Consider the following 25,061-nt stretch of genomic DNA (forward strand, 5'->3'; position numbering starts at 1 on the left):
CCCATAATGCACCGCCTCCCAACTCACTTTTGTGTTCAGTAGTGTAACTGAATGAATATTTCTGGTTTCTTTTTCTTTTCAGGCTGATATATTGATGCTCCAAAATGTGCGTTTATTCAGCTGTATTCTATAAATTCCTTAAGAAATAGCAAGATTGCCTGGTTTTGCCTCTACTGGGCAGCAGGCAACTGCACAGCGACCCCAAACCCTCCAGGTACCCAAAGGCTCTTTCATTCAGTGTGTGTGGTGTCTGCAGTTAATGCAGTTTTGTGTAGGAATAAACACCCTAATATCATAATATAAACTGCATTTTTACCAAATGGTATCATGTCAGAAGTCCATGTGTTATAATCTTTTTTTTTCTGCTGATATTTTTGCTTTTATGGTGCATAATTCAACATATTCAATAAAAGTACCACAAATAAGACTGGTACTAGTCCAGCAGCAGGAGTACAGGTTGTTATCTAAGACTCTGGGTCAAAATATTATGTACATGCCATGTGTGATTTGCTGTGCTTGAACGCAACACGACACAAACTGTTCAAAGCCACTAGGACAAACCTGTGGGTCAATAAGGGCCTCTCTGGAAAGTCTCTCCACTTATGTCACCATTATGAAATTTTAGGTCCTAATTATTAAAGTTTATTTATTAGTTTCAACAGTTAGAGGAAATAGGACTTCATTTATAATCCATAATCAAATTTAAACTTTTTTCCCCACCCAGCACAGAGGATGAACTGACACTTTTACCATTATACATTTTTCCACCCGAGAAAGAAATCTAGACTTAAAATCTGTAATATGGCAGGCTCAAAATTCTGTTTTCAAGTCAGTATAACATACCTTTGAAATGTGTGAATGCAGTACAAAGTATGACCAAGCAATAAGGTTATAATCTTTTAATAAAAACTTTGGTATCAATAACATTCTGTCCAATAAAAATAAGTATGTGACCCTCAGTGATGTCATGAGTCACAGCAGGGGCTCACCATCTGTTTCTCCAGACTTTCAAGAAAAAATGCAGGTCCCATTACATAACCATGACGACATTCAAGTCATTTCAACGTAGAAAACTATTTCATTGTTGCGCTTTGATGAAAATTATTTTATGTCTAAACACTTCATTCAGTTATGCCTTAAAGAGTGTGGGAGGGAAAATAAAAAAGTCAGTGCCACAGACAGTCACAATAAGTTATGATACAATCTTGATTTCTGTCTGTAATTTGTGATTAGCTTTTCGCAGTAAGTCTTATACTTTATGCATTATATGTTCAGTTATGTGCATTTTTTGTTGCAAGAGATGTTTTTTTCCTCCAGGGACAATGAAGTTAAATTCTGAATGGCTAACTCTTATTCTCTGTAAATCTCAATGTGTCATTTTTATCACAGTTTCTGGTTGATTGTGCGACCTGTGCAAGGGAATCTGCATATCAAATAGATGTAGAGATCAAGAAAATCAAGAAAACAGTGGGTGTCAGTGCCTCCTTATTCTCTGTTATTACAAAATGAGGAATGGACTTTGCAGGTGACAAACCTTAGAATCAATCCAGCAGTTCAGGGGCAACAGGGTAATATCATGACCAAAATTAAAGAGAAACTAAGTCCAATAACATCCACTTGCCCACATTCACTACATTTGCCCACCCCACCCAAATTAGGTTGTGTCCGAATCTCAGGGAAAGGATGCACAGCAGCCACAATACCCCTGGGAAATACAGGACAGAGTTTCTAAAGGAGGGACAGACAAAATCTCTGGCCACACCCCCTCAAAGCTCATCTTTAGGCTTTGCGTCTTCATCCATTTCCGAAAGTGCCTCCTCTATGTCGCCCTTTGTATCTTCCTCATCGCCAACGTCGTCATCATCTTCCTCATCCTCGTCTTCATCACCCTCCTCATCAGCTTCGGTGTCTTGTTCTTTGGTCTTCTCCTCCTCTTCTTTTCGCTTCAGGTCATCTTGCTCCTGTTTCATTTTTCTCTCTGGTTCCTGTGGGTAAGAAAAGTTTCACAAACCATGTTGCTTAATCTATTCAGTACCTTCCTGCCAGTGGTTTCATGCATTGTATGAATGACAATAAGGGACTTTAAAAGAATGTCAGCACCAGCATACCTTTGTCACACCCCATGTCTCGTTTCCAATGTCTTCTGCTTCCTTCACGTCGTCAGTGATCACGAAGTTGTCAAAGATGGTACCAGATTTCACCTGAGGAACAAAAGTAACAAATGTTTCACTGAAGTTTGAGCATCACTACGGCAATAACATTACTATTCAAAAGTCTCTTTCTCTCACCTGCCAAAGGTCAAGACCTAAAACAGCGATATTGTCGAACTTGTAGATGTTTGAATCAGGGCTGTACTCAGGATTGTCAATCTCAGGATGCACCCAGGGTCCTTTGTAGTTGGGGTTGTCGATCTGTTTGGGTTTCCATTCTCCCTGCAATGCAGAAGGTATTTATCAGACTGCAGAATAAATGTTTAACATCTCTCAGGCAGAGCAGATCACACAAAGAATACACTCCGGCCATGACTGCCCAACTTTAGCCTACCTTGTACTCTGGGTTAGGGATCATGGGTGGCTCCCACTCTCCATCCATATCCTCATCCCAGTCGTCAGGCTTTTTGGCATCAGGATCAGGAATGTTTTCAGCTTTGTCCCAGTCCTAAAGAACAACAAAAACTCTTTAAAATGCAGGACTGATGTGGAAATCTGGGAGCCATAAATGGATAAACACTCCTCCTACAGTCGGAATTTCCCGTAGACGTGACAGCACTTTCAGTCAGTGCAAACAAACAACAGAACAAAGGTCAAGTTTACCCTACATGAGGTCGACTACCTTTATTACTTAATAATACTAGTAAGCTTATTCACCTCAGGCTTGGTGTCATCAGCATCATCAATCTTGGCACGATCATCCCAGTCCTCTGGCTTCTTGGCCTCGGGGTCCTTAATTTTCTTAGGAGGAAGGAAGTCCCAGTCCTCCTCCAGACTGCCAGATTCTACCTTCTCGTTATCAATCTTCACCTCATAGGTCTGATCTGGATTCAGGATCAGTGTGTACAGGTGGGTCAGCTCATCATCCTAGAGGAAACAGAGGCGTTTAAATTAAGCCACAGGTGCAGAGGTGGTGCATGTTTGTATGTTATATGACAAACTGTTTTCTAAATTTAAAATGCCAGAATTACCTTGCACTTGATCTCTTTCTTGATGAGATGATTCTTGCCCTTGTAATTGAAGATGACGTGGACTTTCTTGGTGCTGTAGCCACAGATATCAGGGCCTGGGTGAAATAAATTTAATTAGTAGATGGCACAAACCCTTATTTTAACCACTCAATACTTGTTAATTACCCTGAGCATTATCACTTACCAAACATGATGTAGTATGAGGAGTCGCCATGCATGTCAGTCTGCTCCAAGTCAGTGGGGAATACCTTCACATAGCCACCACCACAGTCGATCTTTTGCTCATGCTTAACTGTAAACTGAACGACCACAGGCTTGCCCTCATTGCTGAAAGGTTCAAAGCGGGCAGAGGTAGCGTAGAAACGAGCATCCTGGCTTGTTTGCAGACCTGAAAGAGAGAGCAAGTTTGTTTTGCATGACAAACAAATTAGTTTCTCTTTCGCTATCACTGAGGGAGCTGTTCTACAAAAACAGACTCCAAGGCAATTAAACATAGACTGGATTAAAGAATTGTTTATATCAGAAGAGCTGCACATGAGCTGTCTGAGACAATGCTGAGGCTGTATTGTTTGTGTTTGCTGATTACCTTAGTGAATATCAAAGCTGTAGAATCAGATTAATTAAGTCCATTCAAACATTAATTCAGCATTTAAATTTTATTTTCAAATATTTTTTATATTCTATTTTTTAATTTATTTTTTAATCAGGAACACACTTTTAATGACAGGCACCTTGGTGTCGTTTTAGCTATACTGAAAACAGCATGATCAACACTAATGATAAGTTATTGTAAGTCAAAGCACGTGATCCTTGTTTTTGAATAAGTGGACTAGAATAGTGGTCAGGTTCACAACATATAATCTTAAATTCCCCTTTTCTGTCACAGAGTAAACTGAAAACCCTGGACTAAGCACCATATTATATAGCTATTTCATATTATATTCAATGCATAACAATAGCAGTACAGAATAAACCATATAGTGAACGCACTAAATGCAGGAAGTTTGCATAAATAGAGAAATTTGGATGAATTTTGAGCAGATTATTTCCTGTGATTACTGCATCAAAGACACATTTTCCTTTTTTTTTTTTTTTGACGAATTCAGTGTTTTCTTCTGCCTGACTCTTGGCCATTGTTCAATTATCTCTTTGGGTGTTTTAACTATGTACTTTTCTAATGTAGAACAAGGCTGTTTAACAGAGAGTGAAGTCTTTATGCTCAGGTCTTGACTGTGTACTTATCCTGTGAATGTTTTTTTCTCTAATAATAATCTAAACCTAAAACTTAATAATTTTATTTCATTTTCTTCATTGAAATAAATCAAATGCTAAAATATATATGCTTTTGAAAGCTTCCTTATACCCATTAAAATTGAGAAGGCTATGAGATCACCTGTGAAAGCTTTGGTGACCCTTAGTTTGAAAACCAGTGGATTATAATATAAAACATTACCTTTGTCTTTCTCAGCATCTCCATAAAAGTTGCCAGCCGTCAGCTTCCATTCCCCATAGTCAGACTTGTGTTTGGAGTTCACCCAGCGACTTCTCCATTCATCTGTACAGAAAAAGACCCGTCAGTTGTCGAAGTTTTACACAATTGGGACACCTTCAAAAACAACAAGCTACTTCCCTAAAGTCACATTACCCAACTGTCCATTCAAATTCGTTCAACTAGCCACACATTTACACTGAAATGTAGCCACAGCTAACAACTTATATATTAGTAGTACTGGTTTAACATTAGCTAGCTTTGGGGCCTTGCTCGAGTTAGCCAGCTACCAACCCACTAAAGTTATGAAACCGAAAGTGGACGTATTTTACACCAAATGAACGATTAAACAAACAAAATAATAGAGATAACAGTCTTTCAAGACAAACTCACGATGGTAATAGTTACAAAAATACGGTTAGCAGTCAAGCTAACATGTAATGAATTATCCTGCTGCACAGCTAGTGTTCTACATTTCTGTGCCAAACTTACCACCGTCCAGAAACTCCTCCCGAAAGTAAACCTTTGCATGTGCGCAGTAAACTGCTAATATTACCGCAACTACACCCAGGACCTGCATTTTCCCCATTTCGGCTCAACTTTCCACTGCTGACAGCGTCCTTGCTGAGTGCTGAATACCTTGAGGAGAAGGAAGAGATGGGAATATTTTAGAGTCGCTCCAGCGAACAGATGTCTGCCTGTCATTGGTCAACGACACGGTATGGCTGGACCAATGACAGTAGACCACGAAACATATGTCCGCTCCACAGCCTGATCCAGGATCAGTGCTTATTTAGATCAGTCAGACTTGTCATGATATCAACAGTCCTGTAGAGGGTACCAAAACTCAAATGTAGAAAATAAAATGGCCAGCAGAGGAAGTCACGGAAGTCACCACTGCACTAACGTCAGTCAGCTGATGATAATCAAACAAAGACCAGGATACTTCATGCACACTTTATTTAAGGCCCAAATGAGCATGAATACATTTTTTGTGTTAATTGTGGCCATCATCCAGCTGTGGTTGTCATGGACCTCCACAAAAAGGGTGTTTTCAACATGCCAGGTAAGTGCATTAGTATATGCACTCTTATGTAGTTTCAAGATATAAACCTAAACTTTTTTCATCTGAAAATTCATGATATTTCAAGAACGTCTTGAGGGAATTTCATCAAATTTGGCACAAACCTCCACTTGTACTCAGGATGTACTGATTAGAATTTGGAGGTCAAAGGTCACTGTGACCTCTCAAAACATAACTCAGATATTCATACTCTAATTTTGACAACATTTTGCACAAATGTGTAATTTAGACATTTTATTTCCAAAAGGTCAAAGGTCAACTTCACTGTGACATCATAATATTAAGCAAAAAAAACATTTCTGTCTATTATTTAACATCATAAATCAGGAACATTTGGTTGGATAATGAATTTGTAACACTGGTGACACTAATCCTGGGTGCCATCTTGAAACTGTGATGATTGTATAGAGCTTCTGTGCTGCCAGGGGGAAGATGAGTGTGAAGCATCCATGTTTTGGAATATGTAGCTTTAGAACAGTATCGTCAACTGTCATGGCCACATATGTGTGTGGACTGACATCATGGAGGTAAACTGTAACTGCAACCGTGAGACAGTATATATATAGGTATAAGAAATAACCCTTTTGCTGTACAACCTGCATATGAGTTCTGGGCTGTTCTGGATGGACGACGTACCCAGAAATTAGATGTTCTTAAGACTGAGAGACAGTGCATCATTCCACAGAGCCAGCAGAAATGGCTGATGTGTCAGTCACAGAAAATAGACTTTCAAATGAGGCCATGCAGCTAAAGGCAAGCTTTGCATGTCATCAGAATACCAAATTTCTCGTAATCTATAAAAGTGAAAACTGTCTTAGATACAAGTCCTGTATTGTCCATTTCCCTAACCGGTAAGACAGCTTTGCAAGGAGAGGTGATTGGACCATTAAGCTTCAAAAATGGACCTCATTCTCCGTCTGAGGATGGAAATATGATTTTTGAGAAAGTCTGGGAAGCTTCAGATATGAGCTTGTTTATTTAATCATACTGCTTGTACTGTTTTTTTCAAGACACTAAGAAGTTTCTTGTATCAAAATGTCTGATTTTGAGGGCAAGGCAAGTTTTTATGTGTAGTGCATTTAAGCAACAAGGAGACTCAAAGGGATTTATATGAAAATTTTAGTATTGAAGTACAGCTTTGAAAAGAGCATAGATTTATCATAGAGTTTCACTTTCACTTTAACTTTAAATAGAAAGCTTTTTTTTTAGTTAACATGTATGTGTATGGGAAGTGCTGAGCATACCACTGGATAAATGATTTTTGCTGTTATTAAACATGGTTCCCAATCAATCAATAAATCAATATGTTTTACTGTGAGTGTGATATGGAATAGATTTAGAGTATGATCATACGCTAGTTTTAGTGGGTGTCCTGTGTACAAAGGCATTGTTCTTGCCGCAGCAGCCGTGGGTTCGGCTCCAGCTTGCATCCCTTCGCTGCATGTCATCCCCTCTGTCTCCCCCTTTCACACTGAAGTCTGTCCTGTCCCCCCCAAAATTGTAAAAGAGCAGAAGACAGAAATAGTGCCCTATACTCTACTTGCATAAAGAAATAATTACAAAAGAGTTTGATGTTGAAACTGCTCTGAAAAACAATAACATGACAGCAATGTGAGGTCTGAACTACAGCCTGCAGTTTATGAAAACCCCTTATTGCAAATATAAGATGGCAACGAAGACAGCACTCAAGCTTGTTAATTGCCTGTTAAAACAAATCTGTGTGTTGCCAATCTTTTTTTCCATTTAGTTACATTCAGCGCTCTTTAATATGGCAGTGTTAGGGTTAGTTACTGTAGGCATTTAATAGGCAGTTAATAAAAAACTTTGGTGTTTTTTAGCTTGGACCCTATTTTCCTATATTTTGTGTCTAAGTGACTGAGACAACAAGTTTTGAAATTTGTCCAGTATTCAGAGAGCCGCAGCGACGAAAGGCCAGTGTACACTGTTGATTTATGTCCATTAAAACGGCTTGTTTTTGCCACTGACAGGCTCAGATTGTCATCATAAGTGTCTGACAACATTACAGAAAGTACCCCACAGAGAAATTAAACATTTTTCCTTATCTTTCACTGATCGTTATTGTGACTAAGTCTCACTCAGGAGGAAGTGTCATTCTGAAATGTCGTTAGAGGTGACTTGTTGAAGGAAAGACAACAGTGGGAACATTAGTGAAAGGTGGAGAGAAGTTCTCAATGTCATGCCTGAACGTTTTAACCGATTTCAACTATGTGGAAAGTCAGTAAGATTTCAGAACAAGACTTCTCCTTGGCTGAGACTTGGTTCCACACACTACACTCAATACTGGACCAGTTTAAATAATTGTTTTCTCCATTAGTCACTTAGATACAAAGATGAGTAACAGGGGGTTTGTTTTGGTCAATGCAATGAATGCAAAAATAACCCATTAACATGTGTGCTGGTGCATGCCATGCTCATGTGCGTAAAGCGAGGGAGGGAGTGCTTTTTGAGTGACATGTCCTTTTCCCCAAAAGAGAACACTGGGGGCGAAGACGAGCAACTGGCGCCAGCCATCAAAATCCCCCCACCGTCTAAGTGATCCCCAATTAAGTCAACGGGGGAAAATGGTGTCCCTTTGAAAAGTGTTCTTAATCAAACCCAATTAATTCCGCTCCTTTCCCTTATTATTTCCACCGTGGACCACGTCCCGCTAGTCAGCCTGTTAACTAGAGCCTGGGCCCCAGCGAAGGTCACGCTTGGCCAAGCAAAATAACATAATAATGTGCGAAATGAATCACTACTTCTGAGTGCGTCTCTTGCAAATTCTGGGTGTTGCTTTATTAAGTCTTTCCGACAAAGGTGTGTTAAGAGGGGGTTATCACTAAATACAGCTTTGTGTAACTCATTTTATCTTCATTTATTCCACTGATTTATTATGCCAAACTGCTGGGGCCTATAATGGTATGAATATTTAGGAATTGCCCTATCAGCAAAACTGAAGCGTGTAAATGAATGGCTGGGCAGTGACAGAAAAAACCTTATGAGGTGCATTATGTCTTATCCTGGGCAATTACTTTCATGATGCAGAGGTGCTACTTCATTTGGCAATCCTTGGTATAATTTTTCATATTGTTTTGTTCTCATAAGTTAACTAGGCCAAGAGTGTTCTGCCCTAGTCTCTGACAAAATGTCCAAGGCTTAAACAATAGTATTAATTTTACTGGCAAGTCTAAAACAGTTGATATGTATGGACAGAACGCAAGTTTACCTACGTCCTCTGAACAGTGGCAGTCCATTAAACATGGTAAAAGCCAGGGCAATAATTCTTTGTCATATTTTAAATGGTGCATTCTAAAAGATGACAGGTTTTAACCCAACTTTAAACTGAGACATCTGCCTCACTAAGACTTAAAAACAGTACTGTCTTCTCAACATTTTCTTTTAATGTCCCACCTCTTGTAGACTATTGTCAGACTATTGTTTTTTTTGTAATATACTGACCCTTGAACGCCTCTCATAAAGCCACTGTATCAGCATCTAACAAATTTCTACCACAGCCTTCAAATCTACTTTCCCATGGACCGAAGCTGTGAAGCATCTGACAGAAGCGTCTTGCTGACGTCAACGTGTCACAAAAAAAAGGTGGGTATGGAGTTAAGGTTGTCCGCCTACTAATACATCGCCACAAAGTCCTCAGATGCAAAACAGAGTTCTACACAAACCCCCCATCCAAAAATAAATTGGAGCGGCTAAACCACACAGGCTACTGGAGGGCAATTAGAACTGGAGCCCTTGTGGCCTCTGCAGCCTAGCAGGCGGGGCCTCCTGACACCCCTGGTTGGGCCTGATGGAGTGGAGCTTCATCTGCCTAACGGTCTGGCAAAGCTCCACAGGCCTGGATGAACACAACAGGCCTCCATCAGGCCAGCTCGCTCTGTCACAGTTTACATGGCCTATTGTACACCCTTGCTCATTAACAGCACTAAGTCATGTTGGTGGCTCACTAATGCATGTGCAGAAAGAAAAACAAGATCCACTATCAAAGTGCTGCCACAGTGGTGCTACTGTAACTTTATTTTGTGTTTTGCACATGGAAAATGAAAGTCACATTCTAAAAACTTGAAAGGACTAGAAATGAGTTAGAATGAAAAACATAAAAATGATAAACATCCTCACACCTTTATAAATGTGTTTTCTAGTAATAGGAAATGTTCTTTTTTATTTCTTTGGCTTTTTAGTCCACTGTTGTCAACAGCGATTATACAAATATTAACAACAACACCTATAAAACTGACAGTGTGGATGCTGCCATTTCTAAAGGCCATGATAAGATAATGTTTTTATGTGATGTAAATGATAACTCTTCCTTTGACTTTATCATGGTGTCCACAACAGTCTCCCTCAAAGCACTGCCACAGTACTCAGTATCATCTCCAGGTAGGCAATGATAACACTAACTTAATGACACATTATTTTTGCAAGATAGTGGAAAGCATGGGTGAAATTAATTGCAAGCTCTTCTTCCCTTGATTCCATTAAATCAGTTTTTTGTTGTCTTTCAAGAGAAAGTAATAGTAGGAAAATGTACTTGGCCAGCCCAGCACCCCTCTGCATAAGCACTTAAACACAAGAGAAAACTGTCATGACCTTATGTGTCTGACAAACCTCGGCGTACAATAATTTCCTTCTGGTTTTGATCCAACAGTTAAATCAAACTGTGCAACTTCCATGGGTAAGAGAGGCTGCCAGCACCCATTAACTTTCTCACTCTTAATCCACCTGTCTTTAGTGACTATTTTGTCAACAACGCAATGAGGAGCATCTTTCACCTATAAGATGAAGATTAAGAGGGCATAACAAAAAACAGCGTTGATTACGTTGTGCTGTATCTGTAAATTAGAACTAATATAAATGGTCCAGTTTGAGGGAGGGCCAAAGATAATCAGGTCTTGAAAAGGATTTTTCCGGGGCATCTGAGGGCATTCTGTCTATGGCTGAGAATCCGGGGTTAATCGCTTTAAAAGCAGTAATTAGGTGTTAAGAGGTATGCTTGTCTGTTTAAATTAGCCTCCGAGCTAGATTACGCTCTGTGACTTCCGATAACCTCCCCCCATCGGGGCTCAGTGCCCTCCAAAAGGCCAGTTTAATGGTTTAAATAAAACACACACATATCACTTTATAACCTAATCGAGATTTAAGAGGGAAAAGTTGTTTTAAAATAAACATTTGTGCCCACTTACAGAACCTGAAAACAAACCAGAAAATGCTGGACAGCATCTACACTGTTCAGAAAAGTTAACACATAGAAAATACAAAGAGAAAACCCAACCAAACAGACAGACAGTGAGAAAAATCTCTTTGAACAAAGCAAATATATACTAAAACTGTCTAGTTCTGAGGCTCTATAGCAAAATGCCCAAAGCACAGCACAGTGTTCGTTAAACCTCATGAAAATATCATCACTTCAGGGTAGCAGGAATACATTTCCACAAAAACAGGACACTCCCTCAGATAAGACCGCAAATGTTACTACAAATGACCACAGGCTCTACGTAGCCTCTCATATACTATATTGCATTTGTCAGTACTGTCTGAAATTTCTCAGAAATATACAAAATGAATGTTGACACAAAACATTCACGTTAAGGATTTTCTCCTTTTGAGAAACCTTTTGAGCTAAACCTAATGCCCCCCAGTCCTTGGGACTAAAAACATTTTAAAGTGAATTTTTAAAAAAAAATCACAAGAAGTTCATTTACAGAGTTGCTTATTCGTATCAGTGAAAAAAAGTCTGACTCCTTTGGTGTCACGTGTCCTCGTCATGGGTACATGAAACAAACAGTGGAAAAGCAGTTTGTAAACATTCATGGAAGCAGCTCAGATATCATCCCTCAGTGCCTCATTAGGTCACATGTGCTGCCAGGTTTTATCCATTGACTGAATGTGCTCTTTGGCCTTCATCCTGAGTGCTGCGATGCTGGAACTCCTGTCGTCCTCCATCGGGTATTTATCGTTGAAGCTGGGTGGGCACTGGTAGGGAGGAGGGCCCATTGGCTGCATACCTTGGACCATGCCAGGTGGGGTGTTGAGGAAGCTGTGGCTTGGGTAGGCGGGCTGCAGGCCCTGCGGTGAACCCATAAACCCTGGGATGGTATGCATGGGCGTGGCACTGGAGATAGGCGAGGTCAGCCAGGGATCTAGGGGCATCGGGTTGGCCACCGGCCCCACGCTAGGAGGCATCGGAGGACGGTTGAAGGATAGCATGGGGGAATCGTGAAGCTTCATGGTGCTGGTGTCCATCTTTTCTTGTCGTCTCCACTTGGCCCTCCGGTTCTGGAACCACACCTGGACAAAGAGAAACGAAATAAGATGAGATGTTTTTCCTTCACTTTCCCATAGATCAGACGTCTACTTGCCTGAAGTTGTACTTGTCCCTTTACAAGTCATTTCATTTATTCGTGGTTATCAAAGTCATATTTAATCTTTATTTAAGTAAACTCCTGTTTCCACAATACTTGAAATGCTCACTTGTGCTTCAGCATATATGCATATAGCATTGATGAGAAGGAAGCGATATGCCTCACTCATTAGCCTCTTTAATCATGAGCTACGCACTTTTTTCACCACTTGCCAGATCAGGCCCAATCTGGATGCCCAATTAGGCAAGTGAGTTGCTAGATTTACTTGCCCTGGGCAATTTGGCAGTCATTATTGTTGAGCCCTGAGATGGTGCAATGAGGCACTGAGACACAACGACAAAATCATGCATCAGAAAAGTCTACATTTTGCATAGATTGTGCTGTGCACTGCCTGCTACTACCACTAGGTGGTGCAGATGTTGGAAGCTGTTTTCATGAGAAGCGTTCTAGGTTTAACTTTAGTTCTTCCAAAAATAGAGTTATTATATTGCTGCAGGGTGCAAAATAAAGTATAGGGAAATTTAAATAAATAAAATGAATGAATTTTAGTATATTGATCTATAAATGATTAAGCATTTTAGGCTTAATTAGTGATAAAGTAAAGCTGAATCCCTCTACTCAGTACAGTACTTTCTGTGTACCAACACTGGGATATCACACAGTCCTTACCTGAACTCGAACCTCAGGCAAGTTGACCTTCATTGCCAACTCTTCACGGCTATAGACGTCTGGGTAGTGGGACTTCTCGAAGGCTCGCTCCAGCTCATGGAGCTGATAGGTGGTAAAGGTGGTACGGTTTCTTCTGTGTTTCTTTTTAGTGTGCTCTTCCTCTGTATTGGCCTCTGGAGACCCCTCAGCGACGTCCACTTCCTTCTGCAGGTTGTTAATTTCTTCATCACACTTGTCACTGGAGAAAAGGTCCGATTCTGAAACGTAGGACAGGATACGTATAGTAAGATGTCTAAGATGCAAGAAAATGTATGCATGTATAATTAGAATTAACACAACATTGTAAATAAACTGGTTGCAACTGGTATTAAGCCAGTAAGCTGTCCTTAAAGTTTGGTAACAGAACATTTTGACCAATCGTATTTGGCTGAGTAAAGCCAAGGACATAAGGACAGGGCAAGGTAGAGGTAAACAAGCAATTAAAGATCTTGGAGAGGTTGGGCTACTATACATTCAACACCACAAAAGCAAACCTCTCAGCCAAGGAGTCCATCATTTAATGTCAGTGTATCAGTTTTGTGCACCACCATACCCATAAATCAAAAGTAATAACATGCCATATCAGTGAATCTTTGAGTTTACACCTTACAAAGCTTCTTTTGGTTTTACAAAGACAGCTTGTTTGGTACTGTATTCATTCATACTAAATAATGCAAAAGTTTTTTACACCTTGACTTTTGTCTAGTTAAAAGGCAAAAATGTGTCACCAGAAGAAAACATCTCTACGTATGTGTAAGTGTTAAAATTAATGTAACATTTAACAGACAGCCTGATCAAAAAGTGAAATCTTCACTCATCTCTGCGTGATAAAACAGCTTAATGACTGATGCCCTTTATACAGTTGAGGGCTTGCAAACACCAGGGGTTTGGCAAGTCCAAATGACATCACGTCTTTCACTGAATTCTTCCCTTGCACTAATCCCATAGTAACAGATGCTACCAGTTAAACCTGCGAGTCCCCGCCTCCTCTAATCTAACAAGGGACTTTAGTTGGCTTCTGCACAAGCCGAGTAAACAGTCACTGTCCAGATTGCGTCTTCCGAGAAATGGATGTAAAGCAAGTGAGCCATGTGTGTGATTCACCAAAGCTTGTTAATCATACCAAATCGTTTAAGGCAATATGGTCAACAGATCATTGGTTGATTGGTTGATGCCAGGCAGCTTTGTGTTCAAGGTAGTTTGTGAAATCTTTCAAGCACGATTCCATGAAAGGGTACTTCATGAATAGAGAATGAGTGGGATGATGGCTTTTACTACCTATCAAAAGTTACTGCCATTATGTTTTTTAGCTGAAAAGAAAAAAAGGTTTTTCCACATTACATCCAGACCATTCCATTTAAATTTGGTTATCAATGACTGTAACATGGTGAACTCTACATTAAGCCTGAAACCTGTTCATTTTTTAGCACAGTGAAAATTTCAAGGTGATCTGGAACCACTCTTTAGCCAAAGGAGTCACTCTGTGGCTTTGGCATACAGTTGTATTTGACATAAAGCACCCCCACAGAAGTGTGTAATCTGCTATCTGCCATATCAATGGTGCAAATGATCATTTTAATCATCACAAATGTGGAGGAAATAAATTTGCTTATTATTGAAGTGCAAATCTTGCAGATAGATTTTAAGTTAAATAGTCTTACAGGATCTTGCTTTGGTGTATGAAGCACTTAAACAGTGGCATTATATCTTCAGTAGGTGTCTCTGTGGAGAATGGAGGCTGTGGTCAGGTGGGGTTGTCTACAATGGAACCCAATAGTTAAAACCTTTCACGGCAGAAAAGAGTATCAAAATAAGTATCCAAATACACAGAAACACTGTCCATTCGTTTATGCTCCTCCATTGGTCAGACTTGCTTTTGTAGCTTACCCATTGGCTTTTGTGGCTACTGTACTGTTCATGCAGGTTGTAGCTTTGTCAATATACCATTAATATTTTCAGCTGTTAAGTATAAACAGCACCTGCATAGCAAGCTATATTCAGACAGTCGTGCTTTATGACATCCTCTATAAACTGTACAGAGAGCTATTATGCCTATTATTAAAAATCTGTAGTTTTTAATTGTACACAAATCTTTAATGTTGACTACGTAACAGCAGGTCACACTCACACATGGCCACTTAGAAACTATGAGTTGCAATTTCTTATGGATATGCACGTCCATAATTCTATAGCACTCTAACCATTCTGTTTTTTTAGATGCTTGCAAGGTGTGTTAAGTTTCTATATGTAACCTGTTACATGTTTTGATTGCTTTATGTAGCCAGTGAACAGATTTAAAAAACATCTTTCTCGGTTGCTTATAAATATTGCTGTGGGGTGTACTGATTTCTATATAAAGGACTTGGGATGGATTTTCCGGGAAAATCCAAAGGATGTGATGTGCTCCCCAGTTCCTGTCCTGTTTTCAGCTCCCCTACAGCACCAACTCTTTGTGCAGCACTAGCTAACGTTAGCTAATAAATGGAGTCTGCTACTGTCAACGAACAACCAGCACCTACCATAACAGAGTCCATTCATGCTGTGGCTGCTTGGAAATGGACCTTCATTTAGTGAGTGTGGCAACTCTAATTCAGCCAGTACAATATCCGGCGCTTGCCATCTGATCTTGGACCGCCCTGACTCCCTGACCTGCAAACTTTTTGTTGCTGCTGTTACACAGGTTAGTCCCAGCCCACTGTGACCCCTGCTCCGGGATTTGCACTGGACGAATTTAAGTTGCTACAGCCACTAACCAAAGTTAGGCAAAGGTGTAACTAATGATTGCTTTCTACTAGCCAGGAGCAATGCAAGGCAGGGGTGTCTAAGTTAACTAGCAAAGCTAACCTAAGCTCAAGTTAACCAGTTAGCTATAACTTAGCTACACTGCATGGACATGCCATTGGTTGCCTTAACATCAGCTGATCAAGTGATTTGCAAATGGCCAGCTATCATGGAGCCAATGATCCAAATAAAATTTAAGAACATCACAGACAATAGCGTTATTCTAGATGTGATTGTAGTTTTTCCAGCCTTCTAGCAACACAGTGTGGTCAAGTCATTGTTTTGGCTGGTGCCTAGGTGCTCACTTGAGCCTGCCTCAGTGTGAGCGTGAGTAACAGGATGCTGACTGCACTTTACTGAACGACCATCTCTGCCATTAATAACAAGGATTGCAGCTGAGTACAAGTTACACACAGACCCTTTTAGTAGTGAATATAGCAACATTGCATTAGATAACTTACAGCAGGTGAACAGATTAATAAAATCTGAAGGGTCATGTCTATTACAGGATTTAACAGTATTTTTAGGATACAAGTGGTTTTAAAACAAAAGTGAATGAAAACTGAATTATGTTCCAAACAACATCCCTTACAGTGGGTTGTGATGGCTGATAAGAGGGTCATTTCGCTGGCTTCTCAATCTCTTATATACAACCAAACTCAGTCCATACTTACAAAAACCTGCTGTGTGGACAAGCTTCGCTCTAATCTACAGAACATTATTTTAAATTTGATCAACACATAGCAAGAAGAGCGCAGATGGAAGTAATTACTTTCTTGGCTCTCCTCCATTTAGATGTGCCTTTAAGCTAGCATGCACAATACCAGAGCCCTGGCACTAAAACACCTGAATGGCATGTAACTGTTATTAGTAGCTATATGTGTCAAGTCAAAAGAAAAACTGAGCGACCTGCTGCAGGAAAATGTGTGTAAAATGATGCACAGGGCATTTATTGCACTTATGTTTTACATACAGTAAAGGTGCAGCCATCACAAAATGTTGCATCTTGGTTTTAATTATTTTACTGAGCTAAATATTATATCTACTATTATTACATCTATATTAAGTAAAACTTTAAAACAAGCAGAAAGAGTCCATGTGATATTGTAATTTATCTCTAACTTTGAATATGTAAGGCTACATTTAAGTGGAAAATACTGAGCTGGGACACTCATGAGCAAAGACTACATTATCTAGGACACTATGGCCCTTGTATATTTGTCGTTGCACTGCAAATATGACAGTACAATTGCAGAAATGACTGGTTTTCCATGAATGAAACACACAAATATAAATGCAGGACTTAAATGTAGTACTGTGCCGCCCTTTTCCACTCACCAGAACTGCTGCCATTGTTGCTCATTTTGCAAAGTGGGGCCTAAAGTACAAGCTATATGTACATAGTTCACATCACCGTCATTTCAGACACCCAAATAACTCATCGTGAGAGGGGTTACTTAATGTTGACATGAACGTCTTTATGTAAGGACCCAGTATTTTGGGAAAATTGTGTGGGCGTATTGCGTTTTAAACCGGACACACAAGCCTCTGACAAACTTAGTACAGCTCTACTTCCGATTGTTGTAGTGTCATTATGATCCTGAAGAAATGTTTTAGAGTTTTTTTTGTCTGAAAAGACTCACCATGGTAGGTAGAATGTTCGGAGTTGTCACCCAGTTCTGGAAGGTGCCCATAGGTGTCTGAGGGGACCTGCTTCTCAGGGTGCTGTTGGTTTTCTCCATTGGCTTTTTGACTGTCATCATCTCCCACCGAATGGAGTAAAGGGTCCTGGTCTTTAGTGAATCCCAGTATAACATCAATACTGTGGACCCTGCCTGCACCGCTTGACCCGGCACCTTTTGCCATGTCATAGTTGTCCAAGCAACTATCGTCCACTATTCCCAGGGTATCCATTGACAAATGCATCCGAGCCTTTTGAGACACTTTCTCTTGTCTTTGTCAGAAGAAAAAAAGCAAAATGCTACCAAGTCAGATGAGGCAGAGCAGTTGTTCAGAGCTGTTGTTCTGCTTCACGTGCAATGGAAGAGATTTATGTGAAGCGTGAGGGCTGTATCCTTCAAGGATCACTTCAGTGAGGCTGAAGGTATTGTTTACACAAAAGCGGAACAAACTCACATCTTTGTCTGCAAAGGAATGAGAGAAAAGAATTAAGATATGGCAACAACAGTAAAGCTGTGCACTAATAAGTAATTTCATGGATTTTTAATATTCTATGCAGACTGTTTTACATGTAAGAGTTGCAGTGGAAATTAGACATGTCAGTGTGATATCTGTAGCAGCAAGCAGGTTCCCTTGTTTTCATTACATTGAAAAATTACTTTAAATAGTGAGTGTGATTATCTTCCTATTTTGGCCATAAAAAAACAAGTTTGTTTTGTTAGTATGATTTCCATCATGATGGATAATCATGATCGTAAACACGTGTGTTGTTTACGCAGGCTATATTAAAAAATAAAAATAAAAAAAAAGATATGGAAAGAAAAAAGTAGAAGTTTTTACATGTGTATGAAGATTATTAGGTTTAAAATCTACCCAAATACATTTTAAATGTCTTGAGAGGCACCAAAAAGCAAGCTGCACTTGGACCGTATCTTTATCTTTTTCTTGAATACAAATAAGCATTATGGAAATTCATGCATCAATAGACAGGACTTACAGAATGCACATTAAGGAAGTACATAAAGTAATCTTACCTTCTGTCAGATTCCTACCACAGGCTACGCTACATACATGTTGTCTCTGTAGTCCATAAGTAGACAAATGACACTAACAATATCTACTGTAGGCACTTGTTACTCCTGCTTAAGTCCTTGAAATCCCCTGCACACAAGTGAGCAAAGGACTTACCGCTGGAGTCCTGTGCAACAAGCACATGTAACGTCTTTCTCTCCTGACAAAACTCTCCTTAACCACACAAGACACCAAAGCTTGCAGGGAATGGTAGTAAAACCAAAGGGTTTAAGAGGTTTATTAATTGGAATCCTTCCCCTTTAAGAATGACTGACAGTTGTTTTCTGGTCAAGTAATTGCTCCAAATGTGTCCTGCATTCAGACCACAGAGGGAGGCCATTGCTAATGAAGCCTCGACAAAACTTTCTTTCAAAAAATCTATTGTCTGAAAGATAATGGCTCGTACTGAGAGTTTTCGCTAATCCCTTCATTATAGACAATGTAAGGGAGAAAAGACACAGAGATGGACTTTTAACTTGAATGGCTGCACACTGTAAAGACTTGTATTCAAAAAATAGTTTCATTCAAGTGGGCACTTGATACTTAGTGAGCAGCGTTTCATTTGGAGTAGCCGGCTTTAATAATGAACTAATAAAAAGCAATGTTGTAATGGTTTCATATTTTATTGTAGACAAATTTACTATAAGTAGTACACAACTAATTAATAATAATTGTCTGATGTGTGATGCATGAGGACCTACAAGACACCAAAAAAAGTCTGTAGTTTAAAGTATAGATATCCTCTTTTTAACCTAATTAATTCAAGCAATTAGCTGACAAGACTGAGTTTGAACCTACCCTTATCACCCCTTTAACATTCCTCAGTTGATCGTGTGACACACAACCATTTTGTTTACATGTGTCAAATAAATAGGATGATTAACATGTTGTGTTTGACAAATAATCTTATTGCTCAGCCTCTGATAGTTAACAGTAGAATTGGGTTGGGGGCATTGGGGATGTTTTATCCTGCAGCCTGCTAGTTTCTCCTCTGCCAGCTGGCACAACCAAAGCTGTGGCAGCTACAGTAGGTGTTGCAGAGATCAATCCTATCCTTAATGAGCCTAAAGACTTCACTAGAGATTTCCTCTGACCTCACTCTTCCTATCTTAAGATATATTTAGGAGTTCTTTGGAGGCCAGACAAAAAAAAAAAAAAAAAAAAATCCAACATGGAAAAGTGGTGCAGAACATATTCTTTAAGATGAGAAAACAAATGCTTCAGAAACAAAGCCTCATCAAGAGCATACAGATTTTTTAAATTATGTTATTATGACAAACACCACAAATACCCTTTGACACGTATTAAAGACCCTAGCGGGGGGCTTCCATCCATGGATACACCATCCTCTAGGAGTCAGGGAGACACACAGAAATGTAACACTTTTCTTAGGGACTGCCACATGCTTAAGCGGCCTGTAGAATTTTAAATGCTAACAAGTTTAAAGCCATCTGGCAACACTTGGCTGCATTGCCAGTGCTTTCTATGAGCAGAATGGCTGTGGGTTAAGTGGCTTTGGCTGAACACCTTTTCTTGGTTGTCATGGTTGTTTTCGAAGAAAGCGGAGACTGCAAAGCCCATTACTTTTGCCTGCGAGCGACAAGCTTTGCCACTAGATGATTGAAATGAAAGATGTCCTTGGGGGTTGGGATTTGCCCTGAAGTAGGTTGTTGTCATGGGGTGAATCTAAATAAAGTCAGGCCTGTGGGGCGTTTTGGAGAGATAGCTTTCTCTAACTTTCAATACATGCACAAAAACAAAAGAGCATGCAAAAGGTGTATTCACTGATTAATATAGTGTTTTCATTTATTTTTTTTATTTTATTTTTTAATGAGTGGTAATTTTCCGTTGTGTTCTGTGGCATCAGATATTTGGCACCAGGATTTCAAAATATTTTTCTGGCAAGGCAAAACATTGAAAGGAGCATTAATTGCCTTAGTAAGCTGATACCATAAGATCAGTCAATGGACTTAGCGGATGATAATTAGTCCCATTAGTTAGTGATGCAAGTGAGAAGATTCATTTTGAGCGATTCAGTATATTCACTTGTTGAGTCGTCAATAAATATATTATACACTCAATAAATTCTGTTCCCTGTCAGAAAAGTTTGAGCCGTCGCTTTGCCATCATTTTGTAGACCAACACTGACTCTTAACACATGTTCACATGTTTAGCAAACTGTGTGTATTTGCAATCCATTTCACCAAACTAAGTTGATTATCAAGTTGACTTACTAAAATCCCTCGTAATACTGCCAATCTGTGTTACTCTTTAGTCAAGATGGTTCAAAGGATCGTTGAGAGATCAATTTTTAAAGGAAATCCTGCATTACAAAGTTGACATGGTCAGTTTGAATGATGTGGGAGTTTAGATGAGGTCATGTGGGGCTTGATAAAAAAAAATTGCATTGTGGGAAATGTAGGATCCAGGTTTTTTGAAACTTATCTCATACTAGGCACCAAAACACTGGATATCTGGGCCTCTGCTGATTCGATTTTTACCGTTCTTTTAAAAAAAATCTGTCTCTTGTGAGCCCCCCAACTTTATGGAAGTGCAATCATAAAACTGGAGTACCCCTTTAAATTCCAAGGAACATATCTGATTAAAGGTCCAGTGTGTGGGATTTAGTGGCATCTCTCTAGAGCCAGTGTCTGGTTTGTCCATTTTGGGCTACTGTAGAGACAAGATGGCGGACTCTGTGGAGGAGGACCCTCTCCATTTGTAGATATAAACAGCTCATTCTAAGGTAATGAAAACACAAGGATTCTCAGTTCCAGGTGATCATAAACTAATGATAATATCTTTATGAATATGATATACTCTGTCTGCCAATAAAGGCCACACACCAGATTTCTTATAGCAGGAAAATAACAGCTGTAATTAATAACATTAACGATGGCTCAGTTCCATTAAGTGTTTTATTGCACCAGCATGTACAATTCATACAGGGGCCTTAAAATCTACATTGAACTCAACCTGCAGTGAGTTGTTATTAATTACACCTGTTTGACCAATCAATATCTCTGTTCTCACATGTGTATGTGGACATTTATACTTGTTATGCCATTGTGGACAAATCAATTAACATGTTCTTAGACCTAATTCAAGTATTTCTGTCCTTTACCGTTTGGCCCGCTCCATTAATGGCTAATAATTGTATGAGATTTGCAAGATTCTCCTAATACCACCCAAGTTGTACGCAAGGGAAATTGATAATCATTTTATCACATTAATATATTAAAGCTGTCCCTCTTTGCTTGTTTCCCCATTATCCTAATTGAGTACAAATTGGTTAAGAGGGTGCAGCATAGCTATCAAGCTCCTTAGTTTTATCAGATGACAATTTAAGCCCGTGAGATCCTATTAGGAAGAAAGCAGCTAATATTTAAAGGCGCTGTGTCAGCTTACAGGGGGAAAGGGGGATGGTGAGCAGCAGGGGGATGACAGGGAGATGATGGAAAGGGAGGGTAAAAAGCTGAGAGACTGGTCACGTGATCAGCTTGAGCTGAAATGTGAAGGAAAAGCTGACAGGGTTACATCTTGTACAGTTGTAGACGTGCTGGTTCATGATGTCGCTGTGTGAGCCACTTAGTTACTTTTAAAGGACTTTTAACCTGTAGTCACTGCCAGGATTAGTTCATTTTGTTTAGAATTCTAAAATTTCAGCTCAGGCTATCTAAATTCAAACATGGCTACACAAGTAAAAAAAAAAATGTCAATGTTTATTCTTATTAATTAGGACAAGTATCTAATGCAACTTTGAAGTAACAGAGGGGAAAAGCAGGTATCAGGATAAAAAGTTTAATACTCAATTAAAGAGGTAACGGAAAACTTTTTAACTTTTTTCCCTATCACAGTTACAAGCAGTCACTGTCGCATAAACAACTGGATCACTATTGATTTTCCTCAGAGCCTAGCAACTACACAGTCTCCACAATGGTTGACACACTTCCTTTGTGCAGTAAATGGAATCCTTTGCTTTCCCAGGCAGTGGCGGTTCTAGCCTAAATGGCGCCCTGGGCGATACCCCCCCATGGGCCGCATTTACCTGACCGAAAAGGACCTGAGTCCGACGCAGTTTGTTACCTGACATAGTTATTGTTATGGACAGTGTGTAACACGCAGCTCGCACAGCACAGCAGCACAGCACAGCACTGAACACAAAGTCAATTGGAGCGGAGCCTGTGTTGCGTTCAGGCGTTGTCACGTAAATTACAAATTCCAGCACTTGCTGCTCCTGGCACCCCCCCACACATCGTGACAAAGTGCCGCCCCGGGCAAACGCCCATTCGGCCCATGTCAGGATCCGCTACTGTTCCCAGGACACTGTACCGGGTGGCAGACAGAATTGTCAACCTATTCTCACTCCCAACTCATCAAATACCGTTGCTTTGCCTGTTATTTCTTCACCACATTTCTTCACCACGCACAGAAGCGTGGTATGATACACACCAGGCACGTCAGTTGTAGACAACCCAAGTTGTCAAATACTGCCATTTTGTCAGTGGACATTGGCATCAGAGATGGACGCAGAGAGACACCTTTCATGGCAGTAGGATATGCCCAGGTCGGCAGCAGTTTGCAGCACCCGTGACAGCTACCATAATAGAGCAACACAGTAAAGGGCTGCAGGAGGGGAGGTGGATGGGTCAAACTCCAGACTTTGGCCCAGGACCCCACTGTTCAGTTTCTCTGTGAATTTTAAGCAAAATCATGATGTTTTTCTCTAAACCTAACCACGTGCTCTTAATGCTTAAACCCAAGGAAATTAACCTAAAAATTAAGTGCTTTGCCTGCAGTGTATGTTTTTTTTAATACTGTATGCACGTAACAAGCAGAAACAGTACATTTCCTGTGAAAACGAAAGTATATTTTGAAAGATAAAGCATGTAACAAGAGTTGACAGGCCTTCTGTGAACATCCAAAGCAGACAGAGGATGGTACCTGGCACATCATATTTTGACGTGTATGTCCACTGACAAAGCAATCGTATCTGACGAGTATGGATGAGAATGTGTTGGAATTGCATAGTAAAAGCGAGGCTTATAGGGAACCAGTCCAAACGCTGATTGTGTCATTTTTCCACAGCCATTAAATTGTGCAATAAACATTAATTTCATCATCATAAATTAAAGCAAAAACCCACTTTAAATAGTATGTCTCATAACATGTTCTGTAGGTACAAGCAACTCAAACCTTCGTCCTTGATGGATGTGCAGTAATGTTAAAGATTTGGTTATTTTTAATCCAGTGCTTTTTTTCCTGTTACTATGCTACTTTAAAGCCTTCTAACTGACACAGACAGAGTTGTTAGGCTGGGGTAGAATAAATATTTGGAGGATTCAGGTACTTTTAATCTTTTTCTCTGTCATAACAGGGTTAACCCTTGCTCCACTCATCCAGATTAGAACCTTCCTCGTCAAGGTTAATGCTTCCCTCACTTAGAGTCTGAACATCCCTTTTACACACTGCTGTTGAGTGGATGTCACAAAAAGAATACATTTTTAGTACTTGAAAGACTGAGTACTTTATATTTTGACAGAGTCAAATAAATATTCATACTCTACGTGAAGTAGTTCTAACATAAAGATGGCTAATCCATTTAAGGAAGTAATTTCATATCCATGGCCTGGTAATAATATACAACTAATACCTCCAAAAGAGAAAATATGGATCTTGCCGGATGAAAATCATTAGCTCTACACATTGAATTGAATGGTCTACCATTGCATTTAAAGGGTCCAAATTTTTGTTTTTCAGTGTATCCAGGTCCATTGTCTCCCCCTCTTCCTCATCATTTTCTGACATTTTTCCAATGTCCTTTGTCAGGTTAGTATCATTTCAGCCATCTGAACTTTTCCAGTGTCTTGAGCACTCGCAGAAGATGTAAAATATTATAAAATTGAGATTGATGGTCCGACCAATAAGTTATGTTTATGTGAATTTTGTTGGACACAGAGGCAACACATATGTGTGTGAGACCACAGTGTTATGTACTTAAATAAATAAATGAAGTAAAAAATATAGTATATAGAAATAAAAGAAACAGAAGACGAATTGTCCCCTCTGAGCCTTCTTTGTAGCATGGTTTTGCCATGCTAAATCCTATACACACAACAACATATATAAGATTATAAAGCCTGTTTTGCACTGCAGTCACACAAAAGTATTTGGATAGGAAATAAAAAATAAAGAGGCAACTTATATGTACTGCAAAATACCATTTACTAGTCAACAGTAATATTTACAATTATCACTACAAGAGAATTTAAATCTGACTCCTCAGCTAAATAGTTATTTTTATCTTTATAGTATGAATATTGTTGCACATTGGAACGTGTCCCTGGCAGTATCTCTTTGTCCTCTGTGTCCTGAGTCCAAGACGCTTAAGCCCAAACAATGTGTCCCAGCATACGGCCGGTGTATTAAAAGGTTAAAGGGTGGACAAAGAAACAGGTGGCTTTGAGTAAAGCTTTTGGTGTCTTATCATCAGCAGCATTACCACATTACAGTAATGTTGTTAGGAAAGGAAAACAATTCACACCAGGAATGCCTGGTCAGAGTCCATGAGATCATTCTATGAAACATTATCCTATTAACCCAATCAACTACTCACATTGCACTGTTTGATTTCATTCAAAGAGCTGTCCTCGTCTCCTGCACTATGACCTCATGTGGACAAACACATAG

General features: G+C 39.6%; 2 protein-coding genes across 2 annotated transcripts; both read right to left on the reverse strand.

Annotated features, from left to right (window-relative positions):
* Positions 1–884: 884 nt before the first annotated feature.
* On the reverse strand, positions 885–5,323 carry LOC126408865 (calreticulin-like). Its single transcript, XM_050074607.1, has 9 exons — positions 5,163–5,323; positions 4,635–4,736; positions 3,366–3,569; positions 3,182–3,276; positions 2,868–3,077; positions 2,545–2,658; positions 2,289–2,432; positions 2,109–2,201; positions 885–1,985 (listed from the first exon to the last, which is right to left on the reverse strand). Exons 1-9 carry the CDS (start codon positions 5,257–5,259, stop codon positions 1,767–1,769), a joined length of 1,278 nt encoding a protein of 425 aa, XP_049930564.1. The 5' UTR covers positions 5,260–5,323; the 3' UTR covers positions 885–1,766.
* Positions 5,324–9,757: 4,434 nt separating this feature from the next.
* Positions 9,758–18,600, reverse strand: LOC126408866 (retinal homeobox protein Rx2-like). Its single transcript, XM_050074608.1, has 4 exons — positions 18,335–18,600; positions 17,264–17,764; positions 12,801–13,057; positions 9,758–12,057 (listed from the first exon to the last, which is right to left on the reverse strand). Exons 2-4 carry the CDS (start codon positions 17,544–17,546, stop codon positions 11,620–11,622), a joined length of 978 nt encoding a protein of 325 aa, XP_049930565.1. The 5' UTR covers positions 17,547–17,764; positions 18,335–18,600; the 3' UTR covers positions 9,758–11,619.
* Positions 18,601–25,061: the final 6,461 nt, after the last annotated feature.

This window comes from Epinephelus moara, chromosome 21, assembly GCF_006386435.1.
Source record: "Epinephelus moara isolate mb chromosome 21, YSFRI_EMoa_1.0, whole genome shotgun sequence".
Taxonomy (NCBI): domain Eukaryota; kingdom Metazoa; phylum Chordata; class Actinopteri; order Perciformes; family Serranidae; genus Epinephelus; species Epinephelus moara.

Bases quoted from the DNA above. Each gene is read 5' to 3' on its own strand.
- LOC126408865 (XM_050074607.1), bottom strand. From the start codon at position 5,259: ATGGGGAAAATGCAGGTCCTGGGTGTAGTTGCGGTAATATTAGCAGTT. The intron at 3,277-3,365 runs GTAAGTGATAAT...TATTTCACCCAG, and splicing joins CTCATACTACATCATGTTTG to GCCCTGATATCTGTGGCTAC. The intron at 1,986-2,108 runs GTATGCTGGTGC...TCTTACCCACAG, and splicing joins AGACATGGGGTGTGACAAAG to GAACCAGAGAGAAAAATGAA.
- LOC126408866 (XM_050074608.1), bottom strand. From the start codon at position 17,546: ATGCATTTGTCAATGGATACCCTGGGAATAGTGGACGATAGTTGCTTG. The intron at 13,058-17,263 runs GTGAGTCTTTTC...CCTACGTTTCAG, and splicing joins CGAACATTCTACCTACCATG to AATCGGACCTTTTCTCCAGT. The intron at 12,058-12,800 runs GTAAGGACTGTG...CTCTTTGTCCAG, and splicing joins TGCCTGAGGTTCGAGTTCAG to GTGTGGTTCCAGAACCGGAG.